At 36.7% G+C, this 19156-nt stretch overlaps 1 protein-coding gene across 1 annotated transcript; it reads right to left on the bottom strand.

Moving 5' to 3' along the window:
* Window positions 1–701: 701 nt before the first annotated feature.
* On the bottom strand, window positions 702–1948 carry LOC139842639 (uncharacterized). Its single transcript, XM_071832755.1, has 2 exons — window positions 1423–1948; window positions 702–1084 (listed from the first exon to the last, which is right to left on the bottom strand). Exons 1-2 carry the CDS (start codon window positions 1946–1948, stop codon window positions 702–704), a joined length of 909 nt encoding a protein of 302 aa, XP_071688856.1.
* Between the last annotated feature and the right edge of the window lie 17208 nt (window positions 1949–19156).

Here is a 19156-nt window from a genome sequence, read left to right as displayed (position 1 = left end):
TTAATAATCACTGTAAGCTAAATTCTCCCTTTTTAATTATGTATCGTACTTAAGTTATTATTATGCTTATTTGAGCCGAAGTAATCATGATGTTTTGCTAAATATTAAGATGGGGTTATTGGGCTTTGGACCATAATTGGGGTTTGGATAAAAGACCGACACTTGTGGAAATTAGATTATGGGCTATTAATGGGCTTTATATTTGATTAACTAAATGATATCTTGTTAATTTAATATAGAGATTTATAATTTGACGTATCTATATATAACCACATACACTTGAGACTCGGAGTGTGTCCCTGTGCAGCTTAAGGGGCATGCAATCAACAAATATAAAAATGCACAAGTTATTGGCTTAAATTGCATGATTCAATTTATTTCAAACATATCACTTGACCAACACTTAGTTGTCATGTTTACAATGGAAAATAAAAAATTTACATAATAAAAACTTTAAACAGTTAATTGGGGTGATCAATCCCTCTGTAGTTTTTTCATATGTAGCACCGTTTCAGTGTTTGTGCATGCCAGGTGCATTTTATTGCTTTTCCATCTAAACTTGCTAGTCGATACGCCCCTGTATCGCTTACGCCAATAACCTTGTATGGTCCTTCCCATTTAGGTCCGAGTTTACCCGTGTCCTCTGCTCTGCTTGCTTCATTTTTTCGCCACACCAAGTAATCCAATTGGAAAGATAATGGTTATACGCGCTTATTATAGTAGCTTGCGATTCTTTGTTTGTTGATTGCTTCTTTTATGGTCACCATTTCCCTGCGTTCTTCAACTAAGTTCAGATTTTCATGCAGTTCTTCGCTATTGCTACTTTCATCGAAGGAAGCTATGCACGTAGTTGGCACCTTTATTTCCACGGATATCACATCCTCGGACCCGTACACTAAACTGAAAGGTGTTTCATTGGTCACGCCTTTTGGAGTTGTGCGGTGTGCCCACAGTACATTTGGCAGTTTATCTATCCAACCCCTTTGGCATAATCCAAGTCTTGCTTTGATTCCTAACACGATATCCCGATTTGTGACCTCACATTGACCGTTCGCCTGGGGTGTGCGACTGATGTGAATGTTTGCTTTATGTTTAGTTTTTAGCACCAATCACTGAATGGATTACCTTCAAACTGTGTACCATTGTCACTTACTATTTCATTTGGTATTCCAAACCGACAGACGATATTTTCCCATACAAAATTTCGGATTTGTTTGCCCGAAATTGTTTTCAGCAGTTTGGCTTTGACCCACTTTGTAAAATAATCAATGGCCATTACCAAAAACTTTACACCTCCTGGTCCTGTGGGGAATGGCCCCACTATGTCAATTGCCCATTTGCAGAATGGCCATGTAGACGCAACCGGTATCATTGGATTTTGCGGAGCTTAGCTTACCAGTGTGTGCAGCTGACACGACTGACATTTGCATATCACCTTCGTGGCATCTCTGTACAATGACGGCCAATAGTATCCGAGCTGCATTTGTTTGAACGCAACTGTTTTGTGTCCTGAGTGCAAAGCGCACATTCCCTCGTGTACTTCCCGTATAATCGACTCCGCTTGAGTTGGATTAAGACACCGTAAATGGGGTCCCAAAAAAGACTTTCTGTATATAATTCCTTTATCTAACAAATACATCGGTGCTTTCATCTTAATCTTTCTTGCTTTTATTGAATCTATCGGCAATGTACCTTTGTTCAGAAATTCTACTATCGGTGTCATCCAACTCTGCTCCTCTTCTTCAAATGCAGCGGATACACCATCGGTCTCAATGGATTTTACTTTCACTTCCTCAACCCACATTTCTTTCTTAAAATGGCTGAATGTTAAGGCCGCTAACTTACTGAGCGCATCCGCCTTTTTATTCAATGTTCTTGAAACCTGAGTTACCTGGAATAAATCGAAGTCCACCGCAAGCTCTTGCACAAGTTTCAGATACTTTTGCATCGATTCATCATGTGCTTCGAATATCCCGTTGAATTAGTTTGCAACTAGCTGTGAATTAACATATACTGACAACTCTTTTACCTCTAAAAATTTTGCTACCCGCATTCCGGATAACAACGCCTCATATTCAGCTTCATTGTTTGTTACAGGGAAGCTAAAGCGCAGCACGAAGGTATATTTTTCTCCTTCTGGACTTTTTAGGACTATTCCTGCCCCTGCGCCTTCTGGACCACAAGCCCAATCTGTGTGCATTTCCCACAGCTGTTCGGACGGAGGTGGTATTGCTTTTAATTCATGCGAGATTTCAATGTCTCCGGCTGTTTCAGCCAGATAATCTGCTAGGACTTGTCCTTTTACCACACTTCTTGGTGAGAATCTTATCTCATGCTCACCTAATTCAATAGCCCATTTAGCCATGCGACCAGAATTTTCTGGTTTGTACAGCACCTGCTCAACAATTACCAGCAAATATGAATTTTCAAGAATTTTTCAAGCAATTTTTGAGCTTTTGACAATATTTCGTTTCTTGTCATACCTACTTTGTTGGTTGGTCCGTTAGGACCATTATTGGATGCGCTTGGAAATATCTCCTTAAGCGTCTAGCTGTATGCACGAGCGCATAAACCAGTTTTTTGATCGCAGGGTAATTTAATTCGCTTCCTGTTAAGGCTTTGCTGACAAAATATATAGGCATTTGTACCTATTCGCATAGCATAATATATATATATGATAAATGACCATTGAATAAGAAACAACTAAATTTTGATTTGAGGCGCGTACATGTCCCCTGTTTGCTATCAATACTGAACTTATTACTTCTTTTGATGCCGCTAAGTAGAGTATTAGTGTTTCCCCTGCAATAGGCGCGGTCATTGTGGGCAACTCCTTCAACAGCTTTTTCATCTCTTGAAAAGCGACTTCTGCTTCCTCTGTCCATTTGAAATCAGTTTTCTTCAAACAATTTTTCAGCGTTCCAAAAAATGGTAGTGATCGTTCTTCGGATTTTGACAAGAATCTCGTTAATGCGGCCAGCTTACTCGTCAAACTTTGCACTTCCTTCTTACTTCGAGGTGACGGCATGCTTTCGATAGCTTCTATTTTCTTTGGATTTACGCGTATTCCGCACTCAGTAATGATATGCCCGAGGAATTTCCCTTCTTCTTCTCCGAAGCTACACTTCGATGGGTTGAGCTTCATGTTTATCTTTCTTAATGACGCAAACATTTCTAATATATCGTCCAATAAACCTTGCTCTGTTGTGCTTTTTATGACCAAATCATCCACATACGCCTCTAAATTTCTACCAATTTGACTTTTAAAAGCTTCATCTATTACGCGTTGGTATGTTGCCCCGGCATTCTTTAACCCAAACGGCATCTTTGTATAGCAATAGATGCCCTGGCTTGTGTGAAAGGCAGTTTTGTCCTCATCATCCGCAGCCATATGTATTAGATGGTACCCTTTATACGCATCTAGAAAATATTTATACCGGAAACCTGCTAGTGATTCGACTTTCCAATCAATTTCAGGTAAAGGATAATTATCCTTAGGACAAGCTTTATTAATGTCTGTGAAGTCAACGCACATGCGCCAAGACCCATCGGGCTTTTTTACTAGAACCGGGATTGCTACCCAAGTTTGGTACCGTACTTCTCGCAATATGTTTGCTTTGACCAACTTGTCGACTTCCGCTTTTAACCATTCACTTCTCTCTGGTGCCATACCGTATTTCGTTTGACATACAGGCGTTAGATTTGGATTTGCGTTAAGCCTATGCTCAGCTATTTCTCTTGGCACTCCGGTCATGTCCGCCTCTTTCCATGCGAAAACATCCGTATTGGAAGCTAATATGTTACGGAGCTTAAACTGCGTCTCTTCAGATAATCCTCCGCCGATCCTGATTTTTTGGTCGAGATATCGCGGATTTGCGATTATCATGCAGCTTCGCAACTGTTCTTCTTCGCTTGGCTGTTTCTCCGCATGTTCTACAGCCGCTACACTTTCATCCTTCTTTTCTGACCTTATTGTCGCGATCCCCAATGGAGTTGGGAATTTTATAAGACCGTGCACTGTGGAAGGAATGGCCACCAACCGCTGCAGTGTTGTGCGTCCCAAGAGTGCATTATATTTTGAGTAAGATCTTACTACAGCAAATTCCACTGTCGTACTTGTTACCAACTCCTTGTTATCATCATCTACTAACTCTAATTGTAGCTCGATGATCCCGACTGGCCATGCGGATTCGCCAGAAAATCCCGACAATGCGGTGCTGGAGCTATTAACTTAGCCTGAACTGTTCCTGATAGCTGCCGGAAGCAATGTTCATACATTATATCGACCCCGCAACCAGTATATATGTGCAATCGTTTGATCATATACCCACAGCTCTTAACGCACCCTTTAATTGTAATTGGCGCATCTGAGGGTTCCTGTGCAACTGCCGGGAACACGATGTGAGTGTTTTCCCATTCTTCGGGAAATTCGATTTTGCATCGCTAATTTGCTCTTTTGCCGATGACCATGTTGATAGTTTTGTCCGTTTCCCTTCCATCATTCTTTTTCTGCCATGGATACTCTTTTTCTCCCTTTGGCTTCTCACTTGATGCTTTTCTGCCTTTCTTCAAGTGTTGCAATCTTCCCTTTTTAAGTTCGGCAACCACCTTTTCGATTAGATGCCGACATTCATTTGTTTCGTGACCGTAATCCTCATGAAAGTCACAAAACTTGCTTTTGTCCCTATTCCCATACTTTGACATAGGGACCAGGGGATCGAAGTCTTTGCACACTGCCTCTGTAGCCAAAATTTCTTTTGATGTTTTTGTGAGATCTTTTACTTATTCGACGTTGTCGGTGTGATTACTTTTGTATCTCTGACTTCCTCCCCCTTTGTTGTTGTTAAATTTGCGGTATTTATCGTTATTGTAATTACCGCCTCGGGACGGCCCATTGTTATTGTATCATTTGCCATGTTCTGGCGCTCTTCCTTGAATTTGATAATAATCTTCATCAATGTCCATGTACGAAGAGTTGCTTCCGCGGTTTTGTTTTATATCTTCTTGCGCACGCATATAGTCATGCGTTTCTTTTATAGCCTCCGCGAAAGTTTCTGATACTCTTCTGCACAGCTGCTGCCACAAAGAGAGATGTCTGTCAGTGTCTATACAGTGTATAAAACCGGACACCTCTCCGGGAGGTCTTGTATTTTTGCCACTTCCTTGGTGTACCTATCGATGATTTCCCCCAAACTTTCTTTTTGCTTTTGTTTAATGTCATGACAATCAACATGTGTTCTTTTGCGAGCGCGCATGTTGAGGAAGTTCAATAAGAATCTTGTGCGCAGCTCCGCGAAGCCTGTGATGCTCTGCGCTGGCAAATTGTTGAGCCATTCCCTTGGTACCCCTTGCAGCACTATTGGTCGCATATGACATGCTACTGCGTCACCCCAGCTGTGTGTTCTTGCGGTTCCTTCAAATTTTTGCAAAGAATCATCAGGATCTGACAATCCATCGTAACTTCCCAACATTAAGGGTACCACTGGCGCTACTATAAAAGGATGATTTGCAATATGTGGTACAAACTTTTCAGTTGTAGGAGCAAGCTCAAGACTTTGCCTGGCTTTTTGTCCTTGCATTACCGCGAACCAGTTGTTCAAGAATTCTTGAACCCTTGCTGGTTCATTAAAAGCTGGTGCCAAATACGGTGGTGCGACCTGCTGCAACTGGGATATAAAACTATTTGGTTGGGTCAAGACATGTTGCGGCCCGCTATATTGGTTGCTTGCAATATTAGGGATAGGTTGCGAAGACGCATACGTCGTTGACCCTTGTTACGGTGTCAGCGTGATATATGAACCATCTTGTCTCGGTTGTAACCCTTGTTACGGTGTCAGACAAATTCGAGACGTGGAAAGTGTTATGTACAGCCACGAGTTGTTGAGATAACTCAAGTCGGTAAGCTACTAGTCCGACACGATCAATAATCTAGAATGGTCCAATATACCTTGGATTTAATTTCCATCGTTTACCAAATCGAACAACACCTTTCCAAGGTGCAACCTTAAGCATGACCATCTCTCCAATTTCAAATTCTATATCTTTTCTTTTAATGTCGGCGTAGCTCTTTTGTCGACTTTGGGCGGTTTTCAACCGTTGTTGAATTTGGATGATCTTCTCAGTAGTTTCTTGTATTATCTCCGGACCCGTAATCTGTCTATCCCCCACTTCACTCCAACAAATTGGAGACCTGCACTTTCTACCATAAAGTGCTTCAAATGGCGCCATCTCAATGCTTGAATGGTAGCTGTTGTTGTAGGAAAATTCTGCTAACGGTAGATGTCGATCCCAACTGTTTCCGAAATCAATAACACATGCTCATAGCATGTCTTCAAGCGTTTGTATTGTCCTTTCGCTCTGCCCATCAGTTTGTGGATGATAGGCAGTACTCATGTCTAGACGAGTTCCTAATGCTTGCTGTAATGTCTGCCAGAATCTTGAAATAAATCTGCCATCCCTATCAGAGATAATAGAGATTGGTATTCCATGTCTGGAGACGACTTCCTTCAAATACAGTCGTGCTAACTTCTCCATCTTGTCATATTCTCTTATTGGCAGGAAGTATGCTGATTTGGTGAGACGATCAACTATTACCCAAATAGTATCAAAACCACTTGCAGTCCTTGGCAATTTAGTGATGAAATCCATGGTAATGTTTTCCCATTTCCATTCTGGGATTTCGGGTTGTTGAAGTAGACCTGATGGTTTCTGATGCTCAGCTTTGACCTTAGAACACGTCAAACATTCTCCTACGTATTTAGCAACATCGGCTTTCATACCCGGCCACCAAAAATGTTTCTTGAGATCCTTGTACATCTTCCCCGTTCCAGGATGTATTGAGTATCTGGTTTTATGAGCTTCTCTAAGTACCATTTCTCTCATATCTCCAAATTTTGGTACCCAAATCCTTTCAGCCCTATACCGGGTTCCGTCTTCCCGAATACTAAGATGCTTCTCCGATCCTTTAGGTATTTCATCCTTTAAATTTCCCTCTTTTAAAACTCCTTGTTGCACCTCCTTTATTTGAGTAGTAAGGTTAGTACGAATAATTATATTCATAGCTTTTACCCGTATAGGTTCTCTGTCCTTTCTACTCAGAGCGTCGGCTACCACATTTGCCTTCCCCGGGTGATATCGAAGCTCAAAATCGTAATCATTCAATAGCTCAATCCACCCACGTTGTCTCGGTGGTAACCCTTTCAATAGGAGTTTCAGGTTCAACCGAAGTGATGATGGGCATGGTTCCCACATAAGTAGTTTTAACTTTGAAACCTGGTGGAATGGTCTCGCTTGGAGAACCGAAGCTCAGATTTTTCGAAGGCAGGTCCTCGAATGGTTTGAAGCTAGCTCCTGTTTCTAGTACGCTTCCATCCGGAGAGTGCCACCAACTCTTAGATGATTCTTTTAGGACCGTTTCTGATGCAATTAGTCCTGTTTCGATGTTTGATGTCGATGGAGGCTTGGATGCCCCTTTGACCGGTGCAGGTGGCGTTGATATTGCTCTAAAAGAACATATATTTAGTCGCAATATTATTCCAAAATGTAATGTTTTTAATTGTAATTTCCTTATTTTTAGTTGTAATTGTTTAAAATAAATAAGTGTGAAAACGAAAGACGAAGATCGCTTGAAAACGAAGATTTAAAGTCGAAAACGAAGATTTAAAAGGCGAAAACGTCCAAAATGCTCAAACGTACAAGTTACACTACAAGTGGTTTAATTTATCGAAGAAAAATGTCTAAAGATTAACAAGAACGCAAGTCGCGGAACGCAAATTGCACAATATTAAATTGTACGAAAAGACGTTCAAGAAACCGGAACCGAGACATAAACCAGGCGTAAATGTAAGAAACATCGGAGCCAAAATTACGAGTCAACTATGCACAAGAATATAATATAATATATATAATTATATAAAAAATATATATATATTATATATATTTATTAAATATGTCGACAAGCTAGTGTACAAAAAATATGTGAGCTGGATCTGGCGGCCATGCGATCGCATGAGAAATAGGCATAAAACCCATGCGATCGCATGGGGTTACTGTAGCAGGCCAAAATGCTATAAATACCAGGCTTGTGCTCGAGCTTCAAACACACTCTTTTATATTTTCAAATTCAGTTTTTAATTTTTATTTTATGTAATTTAGTTTTAGGAGTAGGAGTAGGTTAATTTAGTGGTTACATTTCTACAAGTTTGGGTAGCGTAACGTTTATTTTACGGGTTTTCAAGTCGAAGTTCTGTCTGTGTAAAGCTACGCGATAAATACTCAATGTAAGTTATGTTCTCCTTTTTAAATTAATGTCTTGTAACTAAGTTATTATTATGCTTATTTAAGACGAAGTAATCATGATGTTGGGCTAAAATATCAAGACGGGGTAATTGGGCTTTGTCCCATAATTGGAGTTTGGACAAAAGAACGACACTTGTGGAAATTAGACTATGGGCTATTAATGGGTTTTATATTTGTTTAATTAAATGATAATTTGTTAATTTAATATAAAGATTTACAATTGGACGTACCTATAAATAACCATATACACTCGATCGGACACGATGGGCGGGATATTTATATGTACGAATAATTGTTCATTTAACCGGACACGGGAATGGATTAATAGTTAATAGACTTATTAAAACAGGGGTGAATTATGTACAAGGACACTTGGCGTAATTGTTAACAAAGTATTAAAACCTTGGGTTACACGCAGTCGATATCCTGGTGTAATTGTTAAACAAAATATTAAGACCTTGTTACAGTTTAAGTCCCTAATTAGTGGGAATATTTGACTTCGGATATAAGGATAATTTGACTAGGACACTCGCACTTTAAATTTATGACCGATGGACTGTTATGGACAAAAACCAGACGGACATATTGAATAATCCAGGACAAAGGACAATTTACCCATGGTAATAAACTAAAATCAACACGTCAAATATCATGATTACGGAAGTTTAAATAAGCATAATTTATATATTTCATATTTAATTGCACTTTTAATTATTGCACTTTTATTTACTGTCATTGTATTTAATTGCACTTTAAATTATCGTACTTTTTAATTATCGCAACTTATATTTTTCATTAGGTTTTAATTATGACTTAAAATATAAAATTGAAAATCCGGTCATTAAACGGTAAACCCCCTTTTATATTATTATTATATATAAAAATATATATTTTGTACAAATATAGTTGTTTAAAATATAGTGTAAAATAAGTCGTCTCCCTGTGGAACGAACCGGACTTACTAAAAACTGTACTACTCTACGATTAGGTATACTGCCTATAGTGTTGTAGCAGAGTTTAGGTATATCTACTCTATAAATAAATAAATAACTTGTGTAAACTTGCATCATATTTCGTCGTATTTCGTAGTAAAAATATAACTATTTCGTATACACCTCTACGCACATCAAGTTTTTGGCGCCGCTGCCGGGGACTCGGCGAAACGCTATATTTTTAATTTATTTTTGTATAAATATATTTATATATAATTTTTAGAAAAACAATATAAAATTAAAAAAAAAAAAACTGGAAACCAGGCCCATGCGATCGCATGAGCCGGATGTTGTAAAACCATGTGGTCACATGGCTGACGTGACAGACCCAAACCTTGGACTGCATTTAATTCGCGTAGGGTTTTAATATATTTATTATTATTATTTAGGGTTTAGTTATAATATATTAATTAGTTTATTTTAGTTTTAATTTTTAATTAGTAATATTAAGTTTTAATTATTATTATTAATTAGATAGTTTAATATATTTATATAATAAATAATATAAAAATTATATTGTTATAAAATTTGTATTTTTATCATTTTAGTTCTAATTTGTATTTTTATTGTTTATTTCGTAATATTTATCGTTTGCTATATAGTTTTAAATTTAGTTTTGCCGTAGTTATTTTTATATTTCTATATTTTTAGGCTTTGCCGTAAAATCCCTTAAGTGCTTTTTCTTTAGATTAAGATTTAGGCGCTTTAGAATTTTGCGACGCCGTTTATAGATTTTAGTGCCAATTTAAGTAATTGTCGTTTTCCGAATAAAATTTCATTTACCTTTAGACCTTTAGGCGCAACTTTTTAGATTTAGTTTTTAGACTTTTAAGTTTCGACGTTTTTCTTTCTTATTTTTATTTTTCGACGTTTTTCGACGCGTAATCTTTTTCTTTCTTATTTCTCGACACGCTTGTTTTTAGGACATAGATTTTTATTGTCTTTAAAATTCCAAACGAAAAATTATTTTAAGCGGTTAAATTGATAGACATCCAAATTTTCTGCTTCGTAGTAATAGTTGGATTTGTTAGTGGCTGAGTTGTGAACTTCTGATTTAAAGGGTTCTGGCTCCCTGCTGCATCTATTGGCTATTCGAAACGTGGGCAAAAGCAGAAAAGTCTATTAATTTGATAACTTATATAATTTTTAGTTTTATAACTAATAGGATAATTTGTAAATGCACCACATTGTAGCTAAAATTTGGTAATAAGCGCATTATGGAAAATATCGAGAATATTTTGGAAACTCTTTATGACATCCGAAATCAATTTAATCAATACTCTCAAACGGGTGTTGATGACAATTCGTTCGGTCAATCTTGGATCACGAATGACGAAACAATAACTAGTTGTGAAATCTATGGAGATTATCACTCAACATGGGAATGTTATTATTACGTTCCTATAGAAAATTATGCACCCATGGAACCTGAATGGAATGATTATGAGGAATACAATTCTAATTGGAATTATTCCCAAGAATATATCCAAACTCAACAACCAGAAGACGAGGAAAATTATGTGCCTGAAAATTCTTTAGATTATATAAAAATCAAACTCGAAGAACTTGATGCTCAAAATGAACAAATGAGAGAGTTTGTAAATCGGCAAGCTGAAACTCTATCAGATTACACACCTGTTGATCTGAGGAGTCGTGTGCAAGAAAATCTCATATCATCGAATTTTGATGAATTCGAGAGCTCCGAAATCACCAACTATCCCGATGATACTTTTTATTCAGTCTTACCAATTTCACAACATATCAACACATTAGCCTCTACTAACGAAATCATCGATCCATCAATGAATGAAGAAGAAGTAAGGGTGACAAAATGGTACTCTTGGGAAAATGATAACGTTGAAAATTTTACCCCCGAGACCAAAATGGTGGGACTGATAAGTACCATTAATGAAGAAGAATTTGCTTCGATCCCGAAATTCACCATTCCACAACCTTCTAACCCAATATTCTCAATAGACGAGTCATCTACCAAAGATGAACTACAAGCTGTAATAGATATTGACACCTCGAATTTCACCCAATTGGGTAACAGAGGTGAAAACCTTGATCCCGAGAATGAACGAAAGGAAATGTTAGGAATTGTCCACCCTATAGAAATATGTATGTCGGTGTATATCGATCCATTTGACCAAGAACCAGAAAAGAGACATATCCATTTACTAAAAGCTACACTTAAAAAAGAATTAAGTAGTGACGATCGGGTGGGTCTAAACTTTAAACCCATTGATATATTTTATACCACCCGAGATGTAAATAACTGGTTCAATATTTTAATTCGTGGAACTTATTCTACCGACTTCATATGTCGTCAGCTAAGTATGGGGAAGTCTAACCCCACTTAACGTTAAATTCGGGGTTCGGGTTAGTGCATAACTCGTTAATAAACATGCATAATAAGTTAGGGTAAAAGACGCATTTTCAAAGATTAGCAAACAGTTCAGAAAAGCAACCGTTTTTGAAGAAAAACATGTGTGATAAAACAAGAAGGAATTAACGATGAGGCGCGCCATCTATCATTCGACGAGCTTTGTAATTACAAACTGGGTATTTTTAATCACTTTTCTACACTTATCACCCTCGTGAATTTATAATTATAGTCTGATTTCATGCAAATGAGGGCATTGCATGATCTCAAGTGTGGGGAAGGGTTATAAATTCTCTCGGGTTTGCACTTAGTTTATTTGCCAAATTTTGTGAAAATTTTAAAAATTTTCAAATAAATGAATTCAAAATCATGTTTATACATATTTATGAACGATGAAAACTAGGTGTTAATACCGAAATTATCGTTACCTCGGAAAGGACATAAATTGAGAAACACCCTAAAACACTTGAATTCATTTAAAATGGAATAAAGGAGAATAAAAAGGCAAAGAAAGAAACTAAGTGTGGGGAGAATGTACCAAGTTATTCAATTAAAAAAAAAACTATCTATCACATGTTTCTGTAAAGTTATTGCAGGTGCTTTTGTTTTGGACTAAATTAACTGTTTTACCCACAATATTATAATAAAGATAAAAGAAAAGATGGATCTACACGATGAATCAATTCCATCATTAAAAGGAAGTAAAGTCTTCCGAAAAAGACACGCGCTTCTTGATTTAGGTCACGAAGTTGTCGTCCAGACCAGCTGTAGGTTGATGAAAAATCTAGAAAAGTCATCTCTAGAATCAGCAGGAAATCTACTGACCTCAGCATCAAACAGGGTCGCCAAGTGGTCAGACTTATCCTAACCATGAAAGGATCTGTCTCGTAAAATGGGGAGGGCGCCGTGCAAATTAGCTTGATAAGACTAATGAATCAGACCCCCAGAAAGGATAATCTCCTTAAAGATTAAAAATCAGCTTTTAAGACTGATATTACTCAATCCTTGAGATTGACTTTAAAGATTGAGAATTACAAACTCATGGAATTCGATGATATCTAAACTCGAGCTTGAACGAGAAAATATTTTGATCAAATTAAAATCGATTTGTTTTCTAAAAACCCATTTTCAATGCGTTCATTACCATTGAACGTAAAATCCTAGGAATTCACCTGGAATTCATTAGGTCACCTGAACCAATTCGGGTGTCAACCTTAAGAACGGTGGTTGCATAGCATGGTCGAAGATAGGAACTTGTGCCAGACCGAAAAAAAATTATAGGGTGATCTTTACTATTGCTCCTACAAAGGATAGTAATTGCATCCGACACGTTGTAGACCATGAACATCTGCATGTCATTAGACATCGCCCTAACAGTTGCTTGTTCAACGCTTTCCTTTACAACCGGATGGTAGTTTATCGAAAGGTAATATACGGAGCAAGTATACTGGACGTGTTGCTTTCCTAATACAAGGTTAGAAAGTGGGAGACACAAAACCATAAGTTTTGAGCTAAAATTTTCAAATCTGAAACCCACCAAACCCACAAAAACATTTTGCATACACCGGTGAAGGGTTATTCTGGAAAACTTATCTAGGGTAAAAGCTAGAATGAATTTTCAAAAGATCAAATGTTTTCATAAAGATCCAATTTCCTTAAGGATCTAAATTTTTATAGTCATGTGGGACTGTAAACCACATCGTTACTATCATTGTTTATACCGTCGTATTAAAATCACTAATTTATAAAGTGTGAAGAATAAAGAAGTGATTCGTGTGATTTAATTTCAAGTTCTATATTGCTTGAGGACAAGCAACGCTCAAGTGTAGGGATAATTGATATTGCTCCAAAAGAACATATATTTAATCGCAATATTATTCCAAAATGTAATGTTTTTAATTGTAATTTCCTTATTTTTAGTTGTAATTGTTTAAAATAAATAAGTGTGAAAACGAAAGACGAAGATCGCTCGAAAACGAAGATTTAAAGTCGAAAACGAAGATTTAAAAGGCGAAAACGTCCAAAATGCTCAAACGTACAAGTTACACTACAAGTGGTTTAATTTATCGAAGAAAAACGTCTAAAGATTAACAAGAACGCAAGTCGCGGAACGCAAATTGCACGATATTAAATTGTACGAAAAGACGTTCAAGAAACCGGAACCGAGACATAAACCAGGCGTAAATGTACGAAACATCGGAGCCAAAATTACGAGTCAACTATGCACAAGAATATAATATAATATATATATAATTATATAAAAAATATATATATTATATATATTTATTAAATATGTCGACAAGCTAGTGTACAAAAAATATGTGAGCTGGATCTGGCGGCCATGCGATCGCATGGGAAATAGACATAAAACCCTTGCGATCGCATGGGTTACTGTAGCAGGCCAAAATGCTATAAATACCAGGCCTGTGCTCGAGCTTCAAACACACTCTTTTATATTTTCAAATTCAGTTTTTAATTTTTATTTTATGTAATTTAGTTTTAGGAGTAGGAGTAGGTTAATTTAGTGGTTACATTTCTACAAATTTGGGTAGCGTAACGTTTATTTTACGGGTTTTTAAGTCGAAGTTCTGTCTGTGTAAAGCTACGCGATAAATACTCAATGTAAGTTATGTTCTCCTTTTTAAATTAATGTCTTGTAACTAAGTTATTATTATGCTTATTTAAGACGAAGTAATCATGATGTTGGGCTAAAATATTAAGACGGGGTAATTGGGCTTTGTCCCATAATTGGGGTTTGGACAAAAGAACGACACTTGTGGAAATTAGAGTATGGGCTATTAATGGGTTTTATATTTGTTTAATTAAATGATAATTTGTTAATTTAATATAAAGATTTACAATTGGACGTACCTATAAATAACCATATACACTCGATCGGACACGATGGGCGGGATATTTATATGTACGAATAATCGTTCATTTAACCGGACACGGGAATGGATTAATAGTTAATAGACTTATTAAAACAGGGGTGAATTATGTACAAGGACACTTGGCATAATTGTTAACAAAGTATTAAAACCTTGGGTTACACGTAGTCGATATCCTGGTGTAATTGTTAAATAAAATATTAAGACCTTGTTACAGTTTAAGTCCCCAATTAGTTGGAATATTTGACTTCGGATATAAGGATAATTTGACGAGGACACTCGCACTTTAAATTTATGACCGATGGACTGTTATGGACAAAAACCAGACGGACATATTGAATAATCCAGGACAAAGGACAATTAACCCATGGTAATAAACTAAAATCAACACGTTAAACATCATGATTACGGAAGTTTAAATAAGCATAATTTATATATTTCATATTTAATTGCACTTTTAATTATCGCACTTTTATTTACTGTCATTGTATTTAATTGCACTTTAAATTATCGTACTTTTTAATTATCGCAACTTATATTTTTCATTAGGTTTTAATTATGACTTAAAATATAAAATCGACAAACCGGTCATTAAACGGTAAACCCCCTTTTATATTATTATTATATATAAATATATATATTTTGTACAAATATAGTTGTTTAAAATATAGTGTAAAATAAGTCGTCTCCCTGTGGAACGAACCGGACTTACTAAAAACTGTACTACTCTACGATTAGGTATACTGCCTATAGTGTTGTAGCAGAGTTTAGGTATATCTACTCTATAAATAAATAAATAACTTGTGTAAACTTGTATCATATTTCGTCGTATTTCGTAGTAAAAATATAACTATTTCGTATACACCTCTACGCACATCAGGCGTCGGTGGTGTATTCATAACAGTCGCTGTAGGTGTTTGAAACCGTGGACTTACGGGAAAATCTGATCGCCCCTGATTTTTGGCATTCTTACTTCCTCCACCCATTCTCGCTGACAATTTTTTAAACATGAAGGTGATCGATTGATTAAACAAAAAAGGTTTTACGGAAAGAAGATATATATAATAAATTATACACAACATAAATTCCAATCTTCTTTGTTCATATAACCGGTCTCACGGATGGCGCCAAATGATCAAGCATATTTTCACGAGATCAAGGTGAACCTACGCTTGAGTGCATAATAGGGTTTATGAACTAACAACATTCGGACCTCCGACGCTTAGTCGTGGATAACCCACATCGGTATCGTCTCGATTACGACAGGGTGGCCGATTTGAGAGTCCACCAACAACCCAGCATACGGGGTTGAGTGGCCCAAAGACATGAAGGTTTTATAGTTCAAGACATACCTGAAAGTCTTTACGTGTTAGATCGTATGAAGCTTTGTTCGTACGATGATGATGTGTATGCTTTTGTTACGTATTAGTAACCAGATGTGTTTTTTAGGGTTTATGAGCTATGTATTTATAGGCTCACGAATTAGGGTTTCGATAGAATCCTTTCCCTAATTAAATACGATCTCTTCCCAACTAACTTTTGTTATTTAAGGAAAAGAATCCGAATTGATTATACCGTACATTCTTCTAGAATATACTGGACCCTTATGCAAGTATACAAAACTCATATCATATGGTATAGGCGCATAAAGTGCGACTATACCCGTGCCACATGTTTTGCATGGCAATTAATGTGCGGTTAAGCGCTTTGGATGCTTAATCCGCATAGTCATGCGGATATGCGTATCATTATGGTTGATGACATATGACTGATGAGACTTGTTGACCAGTGATATAATAAATTTCCCTATTACCGATGCTTAACATGAAATTGTTTGCCTTGACCAATGTGTAAATTATTTAGGATTTTTTCTTGTCAAGTGACTCAGAATGAAGGTATGATTTAGAATAATATACTTGTGTCTGGCCAACAGAAGTATATTGGGATAAGTCATACAGAAATTCTGGGAAGCTGAAGGAAATATATATGACTCGAATTGTGCATGGAATGTGGACTGACTGTTGGACAATGAATTATTGAGCATGAAATGATTAACTTAGACGATTTTGATAAACCAAAGACGTATTTTATGAACATTAAGTATAGAATTTATTGAAATAAATGAAATCTAGTTGCCATTACTTAGAAATTTGAGGGAAATTAACTGTATGAAAAGTTAAACCTGATAATGATCTGGTGGATGGGATGATATCAAATGTTACAGTGTCAGGAATGGGATCTTGATTAATGAGTTGAACTCGGAAATTGTGTTTGGTAATGGTTAGTTGAATGACTTGCGGAGCAAATGTCATTGTTTGGACGGTGGTTTGTCATGATAATTAGCTATCCTTTGCATTTTGTCGGGAATAGTGATGGTTTCGAATGATGAAAAGTTAGGATTGACTGGTGATTTTGGTATTTGAGTCTGTAGAATTTGTTAATTTAAAGCTTTTAGAGGGTAACTCGACCGAATACGTGAATTAGAGTACAAAGGGTATTATCGTTTGGATGCAAACTTGAGTTTGAAATTAGAGGTTATGATGAACATGTGACTTTTGTGATCGTGATTGACCAGATTCCGAGGACGGAATCTCCTTTAAGGGGGGTAGATTTGTAACACCCTCAGACTGGGCCTAGCTGGAATTGACTATTTTGCCCTTATGTGTTATTATATGTTATTTTAATAATTATATGTTTATAATTATTTGACTATTTGGTTGAGACCAGTTCCTGACAAGGGTCACAGAACTGGTTTGCTTATTTAAATTGGACCTCATTTGAACCACTTAATGAGGTGTTTCATGTTTCAGATAACTGGTAAATACCCTTGTGTATCACGGAAGAGGTTTCCTCCAAATGAAGAAACCCCTTTTGCTTTAAAACTCATGCTTCTACACTTATTTCCATTTTTGGAAATTTCAACACATACATACACATACGCCCCTATATCTCAAACCCTAGTTCTTGATTCTCGCTTTTGTGTTAAATCGATTTGGGTTATTTGTTATTAGTGATTTCGTGATCATTACAAGGTATTTTACATGTCAAATTCGTGCCTTAATCTGTGTTTAATTTAGGTTTTATCAAAGTTTGATACCAAACGGGTTTTTGATCAAATCTTGATCTAAAAGTGTTGTTTTTTGTCAAATTGATGTTAGTAAACGTTTGTATATGAATTATGTATATTCTCTAAGTGATTTGTAGTGTCAAAATAGTGCAAAAACAAGATTTGGGGCTCAAAATGACGAAAACTGCGACCTGGTACAGATGAACAGCTCCCGTACAGTTTTAGGATGCATCTGTACAGTTACAGGGTGTACTCAGACCATTTTGGGTGCAACCGGGCGGTTGCAGGTGCTTCCGCACGGTTGCAGTCTGTCAGCTTTTTGGAAAACTTGTTTTGGCCGTAACTTTCAAACCGTAACTCCGTTTTTGATGAATAAAATATCGTTGGAACGTAATGAAGTGTACTTTCCAATGGTAAGGTTTTAAAGTAATAAATCAGACTTTATTTTGGGTCAAAAAGACACGATAGCTTGTAAGCTTCGTTTTACACGCGTATAAGCGCTGTTTTCGCATGGACACTTATGTAGCCTTGTCAAATAATTAATGTAGAGTTATATAATGTGGTTTATAGTATTAATTGATAATTATCATTGATTAGAGAAGTATACTAATTCAGTAAATGATGTTCTCAGGTGATAAAGGAACGGAGAAGACTCAGTAACATTAGACCACTGAGTTCTTGCTGGTAATCGGTGAGTGGGACTATCCTTATCGATATTGGTATTTAGTAACAAGTGTAGTTACTACCCGCTGTTATGCTAGTAAAGATTATGATAATCTATGTATGCATGTTGATTACTGTTGTAATTATAAGTAGTAGGTGATACTGTTGTTATCAGGTTGCCCGATTAGATTGAATCTATAGCATGCCTGATTAGGGTGCCCTGTGTTTATTAGTGATGTTACCTACCATGAGGTTGTAGGTAGTTTATGTGCACATGTGAGAACTGTCCGTGTATAGAAGGGACAGAAGAGGTCAACCATGTATAGAAGGGTTGGGCTCATTGGTTATTGTAATGACAGTATATTGTAATTGACGTATGTAAACGTCAGGAGAGGTATACTGTGTGACAATAATGAGGGCTATCGGTACAGCTCTAGATTGATCAGCTAGTAGTTGTAGACCTGGCAGGGTCAACGATCCTCTTGTGTATTTATAGCCGTTAGTGCTATGTATAACTGTTAGTGCTATGAGAGTGAATAGTAGTGTAGAGCTATTGATACTTAGTGAATAGCTGTGTAGAGCTATTGATACCCTTATGGTATAGCTATGTAAGGCTATGTTAGTGTAGTGCCTTCGTGCCTTTAGTTAATAGCTTGTTGATGCTATTTTTGCTTCGTTAGTTGAATTACTGCCTAGCTCTATATGTTACAGATGTGTAATGTTATATTATATGATAGCTGTGTAAAGCTATGTCCACATGACCATAACCAGATGCATGATCCCTAAAGGCTAGGCTTGGTACTTGATAGTAATATCTGTTGGGATATCTCATTCACTTAGCGTTATGCTAATCCCCACA

This window comes from Rutidosis leptorrhynchoides, chromosome 4 (assembly GCF_046630445.1).
Source record: "Rutidosis leptorrhynchoides isolate AG116_Rl617_1_P2 chromosome 4, CSIRO_AGI_Rlap_v1, whole genome shotgun sequence".
Classification (NCBI taxonomy): Eukaryota; Viridiplantae; Streptophyta; class Magnoliopsida; order Asterales; family Asteraceae; genus Rutidosis; species Rutidosis leptorrhynchoides.
The sequence above is the reverse complement of the archived record's forward strand: the minus strand, read 5'-3'. Positions and strand labels throughout refer to the sequence as shown.

What these genes read in the sequence shown, in the direction of transcription:
- LOC139842639 (XM_071832755.1), bottom strand. Translation starts at nt 1,948, where the DNA reads ATGCAAAAGTATCTGAAACTTGTGCAAGAGCTTGCGGTGGACTTCGAT. An exon ending in CACGAAGGTGATATGCAAAT is followed by an intron (nt 1,085 to 1,422) that starts GTCAGTCGTGTC and finishes CTAAACATAAAG; the next exon opens with CAAACATTCACATCAGTCGC.